We start from the raw sequence: 15189 nt of genomic DNA on the forward strand, positions 1-15189 counted from the left end.
GGTGATGTGTTGAAGGGTGAGGCTTGCGGTGAGAGGGGTGAGGGGGAGGGGTTAGGGGGGGAGGTGAGGGGAGGGGTGGGAGGGAGGGGTGAGGGGGAGGGGTGGGAGGGGTGAGGCTTGAAGGTGAGAGGTGTGGGAGCCGACCTGTGAGCTTTATATTTATTTAATTTAAAGGAATTTATATAGAATTTATATTTACGTTAATTTATATATTTCGATAGCAATTTGTATGATGTTTAGTGGGCTGTATTTCTGCAATAATCCCACAAATCGATCCATACACACTAGGGGGAGTTTATATTAAATTTATATATATGCAGTCAATCAAACTACAGTATTAAATCACATATATTAGTTAATAAAATTGGAGGCACCTTATCTTATTGTATGGTAGGCTAAGTCCACCAGGTATAACTGGGATGTAGACACCAAACTATCCTCGTGAGAGGCTGGCTTCCATCACCCAAGTAACTGATGTACCAAGATTAATTCTTGCTTCCTCTTTTTGTTCCTATCAAAGGGCACTAGCTGTAAAGCCGGAATCCTAATATATGACAGCTATATCAGATGAAACATTTATATATTTTTAGATAAGGACCAAGGCTTAATTACCTGTGTTTAGTGGCTTGCCTAGCGTCCTAACCGGTTCGCCCTATATCTACTTAACATTAACTGGCCAGAAATGATCAGATAAACGGGTTTCGGTAAGACGCTTCCCTTATTTAGATGTTGACTGCGTGTTGATGATGGAAAAAGCACTAATTTGATCTCCATAACACTTCGTCCATAGGAGAATTTATGGGAGCTGAATTTGCTGCAGCTACTATGGCTGACCTCCCTCGCACTGGCTGACCTCCCTCGCCACTGACGCTCCTGGCTCTCTTGGTCCAGATGTCAATAAGTGATAGAAGGGTCACATTTACTATATTTTGATACTGATAAGAAGAGTTAATTCAAATGAGATGTTTTTATGATGTAATAAGTCCAAAGACTATTGTATTTAAGAATAATTCCCAACAGAATAGCTGGTGAATTTATAGTACTAAGTGGCAATGATATCCCATTTTCTATTGACGAAAAATTCCACTACAAGCTACTTTTTCTATGGGTTAACTTGTGTATACAACAGCAGCAATATTATCTGCCTGTTGTATTAAATATTAGTAAATGGTGTCGGGTTTTCTGACAAGAGGAGTGAAGCTTGTAGGTGAGAGAGGTGAGGCTTGTAGGTGAGAGGGGTGAGGCTTGTAGGTGAGAGGGGTGAGGCTTGTAGGTGAGAGGGGTGAGGCTTGTAGGTAAGAGGAGTGAGGCTTGTAGGTAAGAGGAGTGAGGCTTGTAAGTGAGAGGGGTGAGGCTTGTAGGTAAGAGGAGTGAGGCTTGTAGGTGAGAGGGGTGAGGCTTGTAGGTGAGAGGGGTGAGGCTTGTAGGTAAGAGGAGTGAGGCTTGTAGGTAAGAGGAGTGAGGCTTGTAAGTGAGAGGGGTGAGGCTTGTAGGTAAGAGGAGTGAGGCTTGTAAGTGAGAGGGGTGAGGCTTGTAAGTGAGAGGGGTGAGGCTTGTAGGTGAGAGGGGTGAGGCTTGTAGGTAAGAGGAGTGAGGCTTGTAGGTAAGAGGAGTGAGGCTTGTAAGTGAGAGGGGTGAGGCTTGTAGGTGAGAGGGGTGAGGCTTGTAGGTGAGAGGGGTGAGGCTTGTAGGTAAGAGGAGTGAGGCTTGTAAGTGAGAGGGGTGAGGCTTGTAGGTGAGAGAGGTGAGGCTTGTAGGTAAGAGGAGTGAGGCTTGTAAGTGAGAGGGGTGAGGCTTGTAGGTGAGAGGGGTGAGGCTTGTAGGTAAGAGGAGTGAGGCTTGTAGGTAAGAGGAGTGAGGCTTGTAAGTGAGAGGGGTGAGGCTTGTAGGTGAGAGGGGTGAGGCTTGTAGGTGAGAGGGGTGAGGCTTGTAGGTAAGAGGAGTGAGGCTTGTAAGTGAGAGGGGTGAGGCTTGTTGGTGAGAGAGGTGAGGCTTGTAGGTAAGAGGAGTGAGGCTTGTAAGTGAGAGGGGTGAGGCTTGTAAGTGAGAGGGGTGAGGCTTGTAGGTGAGAGGGGTGAGGCTTGTAGGTAAGAGGGGTGAGGCTTGTAGGTAAGAGGAGTGAGGCTTGTAAGTGAGAGGGGTGAGGCTTGTAAGTGAGAGGGGTGAGGCTTGTAGGTGAGAGGGGTGAGGCTTGTAGGTAAGAGGGGTGAGGCTTGTAGGTGAGAGGGGTGAGGCTTGTAGGTGAGAGAGGTGAGGCTTGTAGGTAAGAGGGGTGAGGCTTGTAGGTGAGAGGGGTGAGGCTTGTAGGTGAGAGAGGTGAGGCTTGTAGGTGAGAGAGGTGAGGCTTGTAGGTGAGAGGGGTGAGGCTTGTAGGTAAGAGGGGTGAGGCTTGTAGGTGAGAGGGGTGAGGCTTGTAGGTGAGAGAGGTGAGGCTTGTAGGTGAGAGGGGTGAGGCTTGTAGGTGAGAAGGGTGAGGCTTGTAGGTGAGAGGGGTGAGGCTTGTAGGTGAGAGAGGTGAGGCTTGTAAGTGAGAGGGGTGAGGCTTGTAGGTGAGAGAGGTGAGGCTTGTAGGTGAGAGGGGTGAGGCTTGTAGGTGAGAGAGGTGAGGCTTGTAGGTGAGAGAGGTGAGGCTTGTAGGTGAGAGAGGTGAGGCTTGTAGGTGAGAGGGGTGAGGCTTGTAGGTGAGAGGGGTGAGGCTTGTAGGTGAGAGGGGTGAGGCTTGTAGGTGAGAAGGGTGAGGCTTGTAGGTGAGAGGGGTGAGGCTTGTAGGTGAGAGGGGTGAGGCTTGTAGGTGAGAGGGGTGAGGCTTGTAGGTGAGAGGGGTGAGGCTTGTAGGTGAGAGGGGTGAGGCTTGTAGGTGAGAGGGGTGAGGCTTGTAGGTGAGAGGGGTGAGGCTTGTAGGTGAGAAGGGTGAGGCTTGTAGGTGAGAAGGGTGAGGCTTGTTGGTGAGAGATGTGAGGCTTGTAAGTGAGAGGGGTGAGGCTTGTATGTGTGAGGGGTGAGGCTTGTAGGTAAGAGGGGTGAGGCTTGTTGGTGAGAGGGGTGAGGCTTGTAGGTAAGAGGGGTGAGGCTTGTAGGTAAGAAGGGTGAGGCGTCAAGGTGAGAAGGGCGAGGGGTCAAGGTGAGAAGGGTGAGGGGTCAAGGTGAGAGGGGTGAGGCAATATTTACTCCCAGTAAACGTAAGGTCTAGTGAATATGTACTTACAGTAAATAGAAGCATGGAGTGAGTATTTATGTACAGTAAACAGAAGCCTTTCATCAATGTTTACATTAGGCAAACATTAGCCTTCAGTGAACACAGACATTTAAAAGCTCGTACACCGAGGAACAATCCACAACAGTTGGCAATATCACAATTATTAAATGATCATTTTAAAGGATTCGACCCACAAATACCTATTACCTAGCATCCGAACAGAAGCACGACCAAACGAACATAGACATAGTATAGAAAGGAAAATTTCTTTGTTTTACTCTCATATTTAACCCCAGCGTGTCTCCCTCCCCAGGCGAGCTCTGCTACAGGAAATGTGTGCCGCTAGACACCAGGATCTGCTACTTCCACTTCGACGTGCACCCCTACCAGACGCTGTCCAGGTCAGACCTCGCCCTTATCGTCGGCCATGAGCCGTAGTATAAACCAATACCTTGATCACTGTGGGAGAGGCAGGTTGTGTCCTTCATACATCCCTTCACCTACACACTTGTTCTCTCTTAATACAACAAAGCAAAAATTGTGTTGTATTAAATCACATTTACCATAACCGAACTTAACCTAATCTAATCTCACCTAAGCAAACTAAGGTAACCAAACCTAGCCTAAACTAACTTAACCCAACCAAATCTAACCCACTTAAACGTAACTTAATGTACTTAAATCCAACCAAATCTAACCCCTTAAACGTAACTTAATGTACTTAAATCCAACCAAATCTAACCTGATTCGGCCAAAACATAATCAAACCTTGCCTTTCCTAACTAAACCTTCGCTAACTTAACAATTTTAGGCTAACCAAACTTAACCCCACGAGACCTTTTGTGTGAAAGTATAACCCATTACATGACTGTAAGACCCATTATGTGACTGTAAGACCCATTATGTGACTGTAACACCCATTATGTGCTGTAAGACCCATTACATGACTGTAAGACCCATTTTATGACTGTAAGACGCATTATGTGCTGTAAGACCCAATATGTGACTGTAAGACCCATTATGTGACTGTAAGACCAATTATGTGACTGTAAGACCCATTATGTGACTGTAAGACCCATTATTTGACTGTAAGACTTATTATGTGACGGTAAGACCCATTATGTGACTGTAAGACCCATTATGTGACTGTAAGACCCATTATGTGCTGGAAGACCCATTATGTGACTGTAAGACCCATTATGTGACTGTAAGGCCCATTATGTGACTGTAAGACCCATTATGTGACTGTAAGATCCATTATGTGACTGTAAGACTTATTATGTGACTGTAAGACCCATTATGTGACTGTAAGACCCATTCTGTGACTGTAAGACCCATTATGTGACTGTAAGACCCATTATGTGCTGGAAGACCCATTATGTGACTGTAAGACCCATTATGTGACTGTAAGACCCATTATGTGACTGTAAGACCAATTATGTGACTGTAAGACCCATCACATGACTGTAAGACCCATTACATGACTGTAAGACCCATTACATGACTGTAAGACCCATTATGTGACTGTAAGACCCAGTATGTAACTGTAAGACCCATTACATGACTGTAAGACCCATTACATGACTGTAATACCCATTCTGTGACTGTAAGACGAATTATGTGACTGTAAGACCCATTACATGACTGTAAGACCCATTACATGACTGTAAGACCCATTACATGAGTGTAAGACCCATTACATGACTATAAGACCCATTATGTGACTGGAAAAACCCATTATGTGACTGTAAGACCCATTACATGACTGTAAGACCCATTACATGACTGTAAGACCCATTATGAGACTGTAAGACCCATTATGTGGCTGTAAGACCCATTACATGACTGTAAGACCCATTACATGACTGTAAGACCCATTACATAAATGTAAGACCCATTAAAGACTGTAAGAATCATTACATGACTGTAAGACCCATTACATGACTGTAAGACCCATTAAAGACTGTAAGACCCATTACATGACTGTAAGACCCATTACATGACTGTAAGACCCATTGTGGGACTGTAAGACCCATTATGTGACTGTAAGACCCATTATGTGACTGTAAGACCCATTCTATGACTGTAAGACCCATTACATGACTGTAAGACCCATTAGTGACTGTAAGATCCATTACATGACTGTAAGACCCATTATGTGACTGTAAGACCCATTATGTGATTGTAAGACCCATTACAAGACTGTAAGACCCATTACATAACTGTAAGACCCATTACAAGACTGTAAGAACCATTACATGACTGTAAGACCCATTACAAGACTGTAAGACCCATTACATGACTGTAAGACCCATTATGTGACTGTAAGACCCATTACAAGACTGTAAGACCCATTGTGTGACTGTAAGACCCATTATGTGATTTAAGACCCATTATGTGACTGTAAGACCCATTACATGACTGTAAGACCCATTATGTGACTGTAAGACCCATTACAAGACTGTAAGATCCATTACATGACTGTAAGACCCATTACAAGACTGTAAGACCCATTATGTGACTGTAAGACCCATTACAAGACTGTAAGACCCATTACATAACTGTAAGACCCATTATGTGACTGTAAGACCCATTACATGACTGTAAGACCCATTATGTGACTGTAAGACCTATTATGTGACTGTAAGACTTATTATGTGACAGTAAGATCTATTACATGACTGTAAGACCCATTACAAGACTGTAATACCCATTACATGACTGTAAGACCCATTATGTGACTGTAAGACCCATTACATGACTATAAGACCCATTATGTGACTGTAAGACCCATTATGTGACTGTAAGACTTATTATGTGACTGTAAGACACATTATATGACTGTAAGACCCATTACGTGACTGTAAGACCCATTACATGACTGTAAGACCCTATGTGACTGTAAGACCCATTATGAGACTGTAAGACCCATTATGTGACTGTAAGATCCATTGTGTGACTGTAAGATCCATTGTGTGACTGTAAGACCCATTACATGACTGTAAGATCCATTACATGACTGTAAGACTCATTACATGACTGTAAGACCCATTACATGACTGTAAGACCCATTACATGACTGTAAGACCCATTACATGAATGTAAGACCTATTACAAGACTGTAAGATCCATTACATGACTCTAAGACCCATTACATGACTGTAAGACCCATTACTTGACTGTAAGACCCATTACATGACTGTAAGACCCATTACATGACTGTAAGACCCCATTACAAGACTGTAAGACCCATTACGAGACTATAAGACCCATTCTATGACTGTAAGACCCATTCTATGACTGTAAAACCCATTACATGACTGTAAGACCCATTCTATGACTGTAAGACCCATTACATGACTGTAAGACACATTCCATGACTGTAAGACCCATTACATGACTGTAAGACCCCATTACAAGACTGTTAGACCCATTACGAGACTGTAAGACCCATTAAGTGACTGTAAGACCCATTACATGACTGTAAGACCCATTATGGGACTGTAAGACCCATTACATGACTGTATGACTGATTCTATGACTGTAAGACCCATTACATGACTGTATGACCCATTACATGACTGTAAGACCCATTACATGACTGTAAGACCCATTATGTGACTGTAAGACCCATTATGTGGCTGTAAGACCCATTACATGACTGTAAGACCCATTACATGACTGTAAGACACATTACATAAATGTAAGACCCATTAAAGACTGTAAGAATCATTACATGACTGTAAGACCCATTACATGACTGTAAGACCCATTAAAGACTGTAAGACCCATTACATGACTGTAAGACCCATTACATGACTGTAAGACCCATTGTGGGACTGTAAGACCCATTATGTGACTGTAAGACCCATTATATGACTGTAAGACCCATTCTATGACTGTAAGACCCATTACATGACTGTAAGACCCATTATGTGACTGTAAGATCCATTACATGACTGTAAGACCCATTATGTGACTGTAAGACCCATTATGTGATTGTAAGACCCATTACAAGACTGTAAGACCCATTACATAACTGTAAGACCCATTACAAGACTGTAAGAACCATTACATGACTGTAAGACCCATTACAAGACTGTAAGACCCATTACATGACTGTAAGACCCATTATGTGACTGTAAGACCCATTACAAGACTGTAAGACCCATTACATAACTGTAAGACCCATTATGTGACTGTAAGACCCATTACAAGACTAAGACCCATTGTGTGACTGTAAGACCCATTATGTGATTTAAGACCCATTATGTGACTGTAAGACCCATTACATGACTGTAAGACCCATTACATAACTGTAAGACCCATTATGTGACTGTAAGACCCATTACAAGACTGTAAGATCCATTACATGACTGTAAGACCCATTACAAGACTGTAAGACCCATTATGTGACTGTAAGACCCATTACAAGACTGTAAGACCCATTACATAACTGTAAGACCCATTATGTGACTGTAAGACCCATTACATGACTGTAAGACCCATTATGTGACTGTAAGACCTATTATGTGACTGTAAGACTTATTATGTGACTGTAATTTCCATTACATGACTGTAAGACCCATTACAAGACTGTAATACCCATTACATGACTGTAAGACCCATTATGTGACTGTAAGACCCATTACATGACTATACGACCCATTATGTGACTGTAAGACCCATTATGTGACTAAGACTTATTATGTGACTGTAAGACACATTATATGACTGTAAGACCCATTACGTGACTGTAAGACCCATTACATGACTGTAAGACCCTATGTGACTGTAAGACCCATTATGAGACTGTAAGACCCATTATGTGACTGTAAGATCCATTGTGTGACTGTAAGATCCATTGTGTGACTGTAAAACCCATTACATGACTGTAAGATCCATTACATGACTGTAAGACTCATTACATGACTGTAAGACCCATTACATGACTGTAAGACCCATTACATGACTGTAAGACCCATTACATGAATGTAAGACCTATTACAAGACTGTAAGATCCATTACATGACTCTAAGACCCATTACATGACTGTAAGACCCATTACCTGACTGTAAGACCCATTACATGACTGTAAGACCCATTACATGACTGTAAGATCCCATTACAAGACTGTAAGATCCATTACATGACTGTAAGACCCATTACGAGACTATAAGCCCCATTCTATGACTGTAAGACCCATTCTATGACTGTAAAACCCATTACATGACTGTAAGACCCATTCTATGACTGTAAGACCCATTACATGACTGTAAGACACATTACATGACTGTAAGACCCATTACATGACTGTAAGACCCCATTACAAGACTGTTAGACCCATTACGAGACTGTAAGACCCATTAAGTGACTGTAAGACCCATTACATGACTGCAAGACCCATTACATGACTGTAAGACCCATTACATGACTGTATGACTGATTCTATGACTGTAAGACCCATTACATGACTGTATGACCCATTCTATGACTGTAAGACCCATTACACGACTGTAAGACCCATTAAGTGACTGTAAGACCCATTACATGACTGAGCCGTGCCCGCCGTATCGGGTGAACTAAAGGCCTGTGCTCCTCAGGGCGTGCTACGACTGTCCCAGGAACACGACTGACTGCGAGCGGCCAGAGTGCGTCCCTGGCGACGGGGTGAAGAGGCGCATCATAGCCGTCAACAGACAGATGCCCGGACCAGCCATACAGGTAAACATCTGCCATCTGGCGCGTCTGTTGACACCTTACAGGGGAAAGTTTGTGTGGGTTTGACATCTGGTGAAGGAAGAATGAATAGGCGGCTATCACTGAGGGGTGGGATAGGATACGACCTATCCTGGGATAGGTGGGTGGTGGGATAGGATACGAGCAGCGTGAAGTTGTCACGCCAGGTTCACAAGGACTCTTGGAGCACTTGACAAGCTTGATGTTTGACAAGCTTGAGGCTTGACAAGTCTGACGCTTGTCAAGCCTAAGGTTAGACGCTTGACAACGTCCATGCGGATGTCGTCAAAACGAGAGCAATTCGCCAGTATAGTTGAATAACAAATACACTAAACTTCTTGTTACTGTAATTTTTAAGAAAATTACAACAGTTTCTACAATTAAAGGGAAATATTGACTACAATAGACTAAGATGCATGAGAGATCTTAACTCACTAAAAGAGGGAACTCTTTCAAAGGTTAGGTTACATAAGTTTAACTTGGGTAAGTTGGTTTAACTTAGGTAAGTTTGTTTAACTTAGGTTAGTTAAGATACATTTAGTAGGTTAGGTTTAGTTTGGTAAATAATATTAGGTAGGTTACGAAAATTAGGTTAGGTTAGGTTTGATAATTAGGTGATGTTTTGAAAATTAGGTTATGTTATGCAAATTAGGTAAAGTTATATAAGCTAGGTTAAGTTAGGTTAAGGTAGGTAGGATAGGTTAAGGTAGATAAGTTAGGTTAATAAGTAGGAAGGTTAGGTTAAGATAGGTTAAATAAGTTACATTAGAATGGGTGACAATAATATTACATTGTTCTTAGAGAACAGTTTCAAAGATATTGTTGGATAAAGATATAATTAAAGAGATGATGCTTAGGAGAAGATATTTTTACACACTGATTCAGTAATATTGTTTAAAGAATACCTTAACAACTTGGTCATAGTAAGAGTTATCGTAAGTTTTTGTTCTTAGGTCTTGTTTATGACATGTATATAGGAAGTTACGATATGATACAGAGGCTCTTAGTAACTTTAATAATTCATAAAACAGTGATGTTAGTTAGGATATCTTATCTTGAGGTTATCTTGAGATGATTTCGGGGCTTTAGTGTCCCCGCGGCCCGGTCCTCGACCAGGCCTCCACCCCCAGGAAGCAGCCCGTGACAGCTGACTAACACCCAGGTACCTATTTTACTGCTAGGTAACAGGGGCATAGGGTGAAAGAAACTCTACCTATTGTTTCTCGCCGGCGCTCGGGATCGAACCCGGGACCACAGGATCACAAGTCCAGCGTGCTGTCCGCTCGGCCGATCGGCTCCCTTGATACAGAATATCCTGGATAAGATACAGAATGATTCAGTTTCGAATTATGTTTGTGAGGATGGGTCATGTTTATGTGGACGAGCTATGTTTATGAGGACGAGCTATGTTTATGAGGACGAGCTATGTTTATGAGGACGAGCTATGTTTATGAGGACGAGCTATGTTTATGAGGACGAGCTATGTTTATGAGGACGAGCTATGTTTATGAGGACGAGCTATGTTTATGAGGACGAGCTATGTTTATGAGGACTGGCTATGTTTATGAGGACGAGCTATGTTTATGAGGATGGGTTATGTTTATGTGGACGAGCTATGTTTATGAGGACGAGCTATGTTTATGAGGACTGGCTATGTTTATGAGGACGAGCTATGTTTATGAGGATGGGTTATGTTTATGTGGACGAGCTATGTTTATGAGGACGAGCTATGTTTATGAGGACGAGCTATGTTTATGAGGACGAGCTATGTTTATGAGGACGAGCTATGTTTATGAGGACGAGCTATGTTTATGAGGACGAGCTATGTTTATGAGGACGGGCAATGTTTATGAGGACGGGCAATGTTTATGAGGACGGGCAATGTTTATGAGGACGGGCAATGTTTATGAGGACGGGCAATGTTTATGAGGACGGGCAATGTGTGGGGAAATCTGGTTCTAGTTTAATACCAATAATATGTATATTTCTTTAAATGCAAACAATGATTAAATCTAAGATAGCTGGATGGACCAGAATGCATCATTAAATGAGAAAACCAGTGACTTATGGATCTCTATGATTATATATAATTATATTCTATTTAGCAATAACTGTAAATTCTATGAATGTTAGAACCAGCTTCCCATGACACATTTTGGGGGGGTCTTCTATGAGGTTATTCTATGTGTGTAACATATATTATGTAATAAAAATAATGATAATAAGCACACACACAGATAATGATAAATAAAATGTAATGCAAGAAATACTACTGCATATTAAAATTTAAATCATGTATCTGATTAATATGCAAAGATTAGAAATGCTTTGACTCTCAATAATTAATTAAAAGATACTGTCTACAATGAAAACTGATTAAATCTCAGCTATGACAGAGGGACGTAGGTGGAGTCCAATCTATTCAACAGTCTGGAAACAGCTTGAGATAGTGGTACATGGAACACGTGAGTATATGGCAGTCACACGCTTCCTCAGTGGTGCTGCACCAGGCTGCAATAATTAAATTCCAGAATTTCCACTCCAAATTAGTGTTCACACACATAAATGGAATATCTAAATATTTGGAGGGGTGAAAGCAGCATTTTCGTGGGGTTTATTTTATCGCCTTCAGCGTTACGACATGGCACCTATATTAGTTATTATCTGAGCTCAAACTACAACTGAACAAGGTAAAAATGCCTGGCGAACTGGTGTCCGTGATTCTGGTAAGCTGCGTCCTCAATCTGACGTCCGAGGATGTACGGATGCCTTCTGGATTGTAAGATTTGTTGGGACCGCTTCGGAACACCGTACTGCTAGTTGATCGAAAATGGCGAGAGTCTCCTTCCGTCCTGAAAGTCGCGCATGCGCATAGCTCACAGGGGGGGGGGGGCTCGAGCATAAATGATATTTATTTATTAAAGCTAAATAGGGAAGGAAGTGTTTATGAATACTTTATGTGGTGATATTTGATTCTCACAGTGCAGGTCAGTTAATGTAGACTACACAAATAAAACGAGAATCTTTTGGAGGTGGAAATGATTTTAGATTATGATATTAATTACTAGAACAGCGATCAAGCTGGGTTAAGGAAATCCAGTAAACTGTTGTATACTAAAAGTAAACCTATTACTAAATAATTATCCCCAATAAAGAAAAGTAAATGGTTGGACTTCTATTAGATCTACAGATATGTGGAAATTTATGCTCCGTGGGTGGCTGACGCAACACTGCACAATTCTAGGAGAAATTACATGATGTTCCACATCCTATTGCAATGAATTCTGTGATACTAAACTATGGATTAGTAGTGTTAGTTAATTATAACGTTCAGTACAGGAAATACATCCCATTGTACTAAGTGTCGGAAAATCCGACACCATTTAATAATCATACAGATAATAGCTGTATTGTATAAACAAGTAACCTATAGAAAACGTAACTTGTAGTGGAATTACCGTCTAAAGAAAACGGGATTTCATCACCACATACTATTATAATTCACCACCTATTATGGTGGGAATTATTCTTAAATACATTAGTCTTTGGACTTTACCATCATAAAAACATCTTATATAAATTAACTTAATTATCAATATTAAAGTAGAGTAAATGTGACCCTTCTATCACTTTCTGACATTTGGACAATGTAGGCCAGGCGTCAGTGGGGAAGGAGGGCAGCCATTATTGTTGATACTAGACCAGAGGCTCACACGGGAGCAAATTCGGCTCCTGTTAATTTTACTTGGACGTAGTGTTATGGAAACCAAAGGTGTACCATTATCACACGCTGTCAACAAATTCAAGTTAAGTGTTCTTTCCGAAACCCATGTATCTTTCATTTATGGCCATTAATGTCATTATATAGGGTGACCTAGTTAGAGCACGACATAGCCTCAAACTAAAGGTAATTAAGCCAGGTCTTTATTGTTCCATGTATAGTGTTTTCTCTGATATAGCTTGTCATATATAGGATCCTGGCTTCACAGCTAGCGCCCTTTTGACAGGTCAAGACGAGGAAGCAAGATTTTGTGCACCAGTTACTGGGTGATGGAAGCTACCTCAAAGAGGATAATTTGGTGTCTACACCCTAGTTATACCTGGTGGACTAACCTGCTGTACTATAAGATAAGGAACCTTTTCAATGTATGTAGTTAATACTGTAGTTTGATTGGCTGCATATATATTTAATTAATATAAACCCCCCTAATGTGTAGAGGATCGATTTGTGAGATTATGAGATTATTGCAGAAATACAGTCCACTTATCATTATACAAATTGCTATCGAAGTACATAAATTAACGTAAATATAAATTCATATAAATTAAATAAACATAAATCTCACAGTTCGGTTCCCACACTAAGGATTAGTAAATGAGTATGAAGCCTAATACAGGAAATACATCCTATTGTATTAGGGATGAGAATAACTGTTGGAAATTTCCAATACAATGTTTATGAGGACGGGCGATGTTTATGAGGACGGGCGATGTTTATGAGGACGGGCAATGTTTATGAGGACGGGCTATGTTTATGAGGAAGGGCGATGTTTATGAGGACGTGCTATATTTATGAGGACGGGCTATGTTTATGAGGACGGGCGATGTTTATGAGGACGGGGTATGTTTATGAGGAAGGGCGATGTTTATGAGGACGAACTATGTTCATGAGGTCGGATTATATTTATGAGGACGGGCTATGCTTATGAGGACGGGCAATGTTAATGAGGAAGGGCGATGTTTATGAGGACGTGCTATATTTATGAGGACGGGCTATGTTTATGAGGACGGGCGATGTTTATGAGGACGGGCTATGTTTATGAGGACTGGCAATGTTTATGAGGACGAACTATGTTCATGAGGTCGGACTATGTTTATGAGGACGGGCGATGTTTATGAGGACGTGCTATGTTTATGAGGACGAGCTATGTTAATGAGGACGAGCTATGTTTATGAAGACGGGCAATGTTTATGAGGACGGGCAATGTTTATGAGGATGGGCAATGTTTATGAGGACGGGCAATGTTTATGAGGACTAGCTATTTTTATGAAGACGGGCTATGTCTATGAGGACGGGCTGTAGTACGCTGAGTATGGGAAACAGTCTCTCCCCGCGCCCCACGGGGTCATGGTGCCTCGCGCCCCACGGGGTCATGGTGCCCCGCGCCCCACAGGGTCATGGTGCCCCGCGCCCCACGGGGTCATGGTGCCCCGCGTCCCACGGGGTCATGGTGCCCGCGCCCCACGGGGTCATGGTGCCTCGCGCCCCACGGGGTCATGGTGCCCCGCGCCCCACGGGGTCATGGTGCCCCGCGCCCCACGGGGTCATGGTGCCCCGCGCCCCACGGGGTCATGGTGCCCCGCGCCCCACGGGGTCATGGTGCCCCGCGCCCCACGGGGTCTTGTTGCCCCGCGCCCCACGGGGTCATGGTGCCCCGCGCCCCACGGGGTCATGGTGCCTCGCGCCCCACGGGGTCATGGTGCCCCGCGCCCCACGGGGTCATGGTGCCCCGCGCCCCACGGGGTCATGGTGCCCCGCGCCCCACGGGGTCATGGTGCCCCGCGCCCCACGGGGTCATGGTGCCCCGCGCCCCACGGGGTCATGGTGCCCCGCGCCCCACGGGGTCATGGTGCCCCGCGCCCCACGGGGTCATGGTGCCCCGCGCCCCACGGGGTCATGGTGCCCCGCGCCCCACGGGGTCATGGTGCCCCGCCCCCCACGGGGTCACTAGCATGGGTCAGGAGGCCAATGTGAGTGTGGCGAAAACTGACTCGTGGGATATATTTATTTATATTAAGTAATTTATATTATTGCATTTCTTACGTTAATTTATTTATTTCCATAACGGAGTGTATAAGTTTAAAGTGGCCTGTATGATATTAAAATCCCACAAATCCTTTCCTACACAAGCTGGCGGGTTTATTATTTGTATATATTCTTTCAATCAAAATTACCGATTGGTAGATATTTACTACAATGTTAATACAACAAAAGTTAGTAAATAAATTAAACAAATACAGCCTATCTGTATTGTTGATTTTGGCCTGACAACCACATACGAACACGGATGAACACACAAGTACTCCTTGTAGGTGATGCTAGTATAATCACACGGTAAGTGTTGTACCAGGATGTTGACTCCTAATTCCCCTTCAATTTCACCTGTCAAAAGGCACCAACTATAATAATAGTAACGTATATCTGACAGTTATATCAAGGGAAATTATTGTAATTTATTTGATTAGATTTAATT

General features: G+C 42.9%; 1 protein-coding gene across 1 annotated transcript in view; it reads left to right on the forward strand.

The window, feature by feature from the left end:
• The window catches only part of LOC123760122 (uncharacterized), a 151327-nt gene that overhangs the window by 26781 nt on the left and 109357 nt on the right, over positions 1 to 15189 (forward strand). The window contains exons 2-3 of the mRNA XM_069325473.1: positions 3510 to 3597; positions 8800 to 8920. Of these exons, the coding sequence (XP_069181574.1) occupies positions 3510 to 3597; positions 8800 to 8920 (209 nt within the window). The remainder of the gene's footprint in view (positions 1 to 3509; positions 3598 to 8799; positions 8921 to 15189) is intronic.

Source organism: Procambarus clarkii, chromosome 16, assembly GCF_040958095.1.
Source record: "Procambarus clarkii isolate CNS0578487 chromosome 16, FALCON_Pclarkii_2.0, whole genome shotgun sequence".
Classification (NCBI taxonomy): Eukaryota; Metazoa; Arthropoda; class Malacostraca; order Decapoda; family Cambaridae; genus Procambarus; species Procambarus clarkii.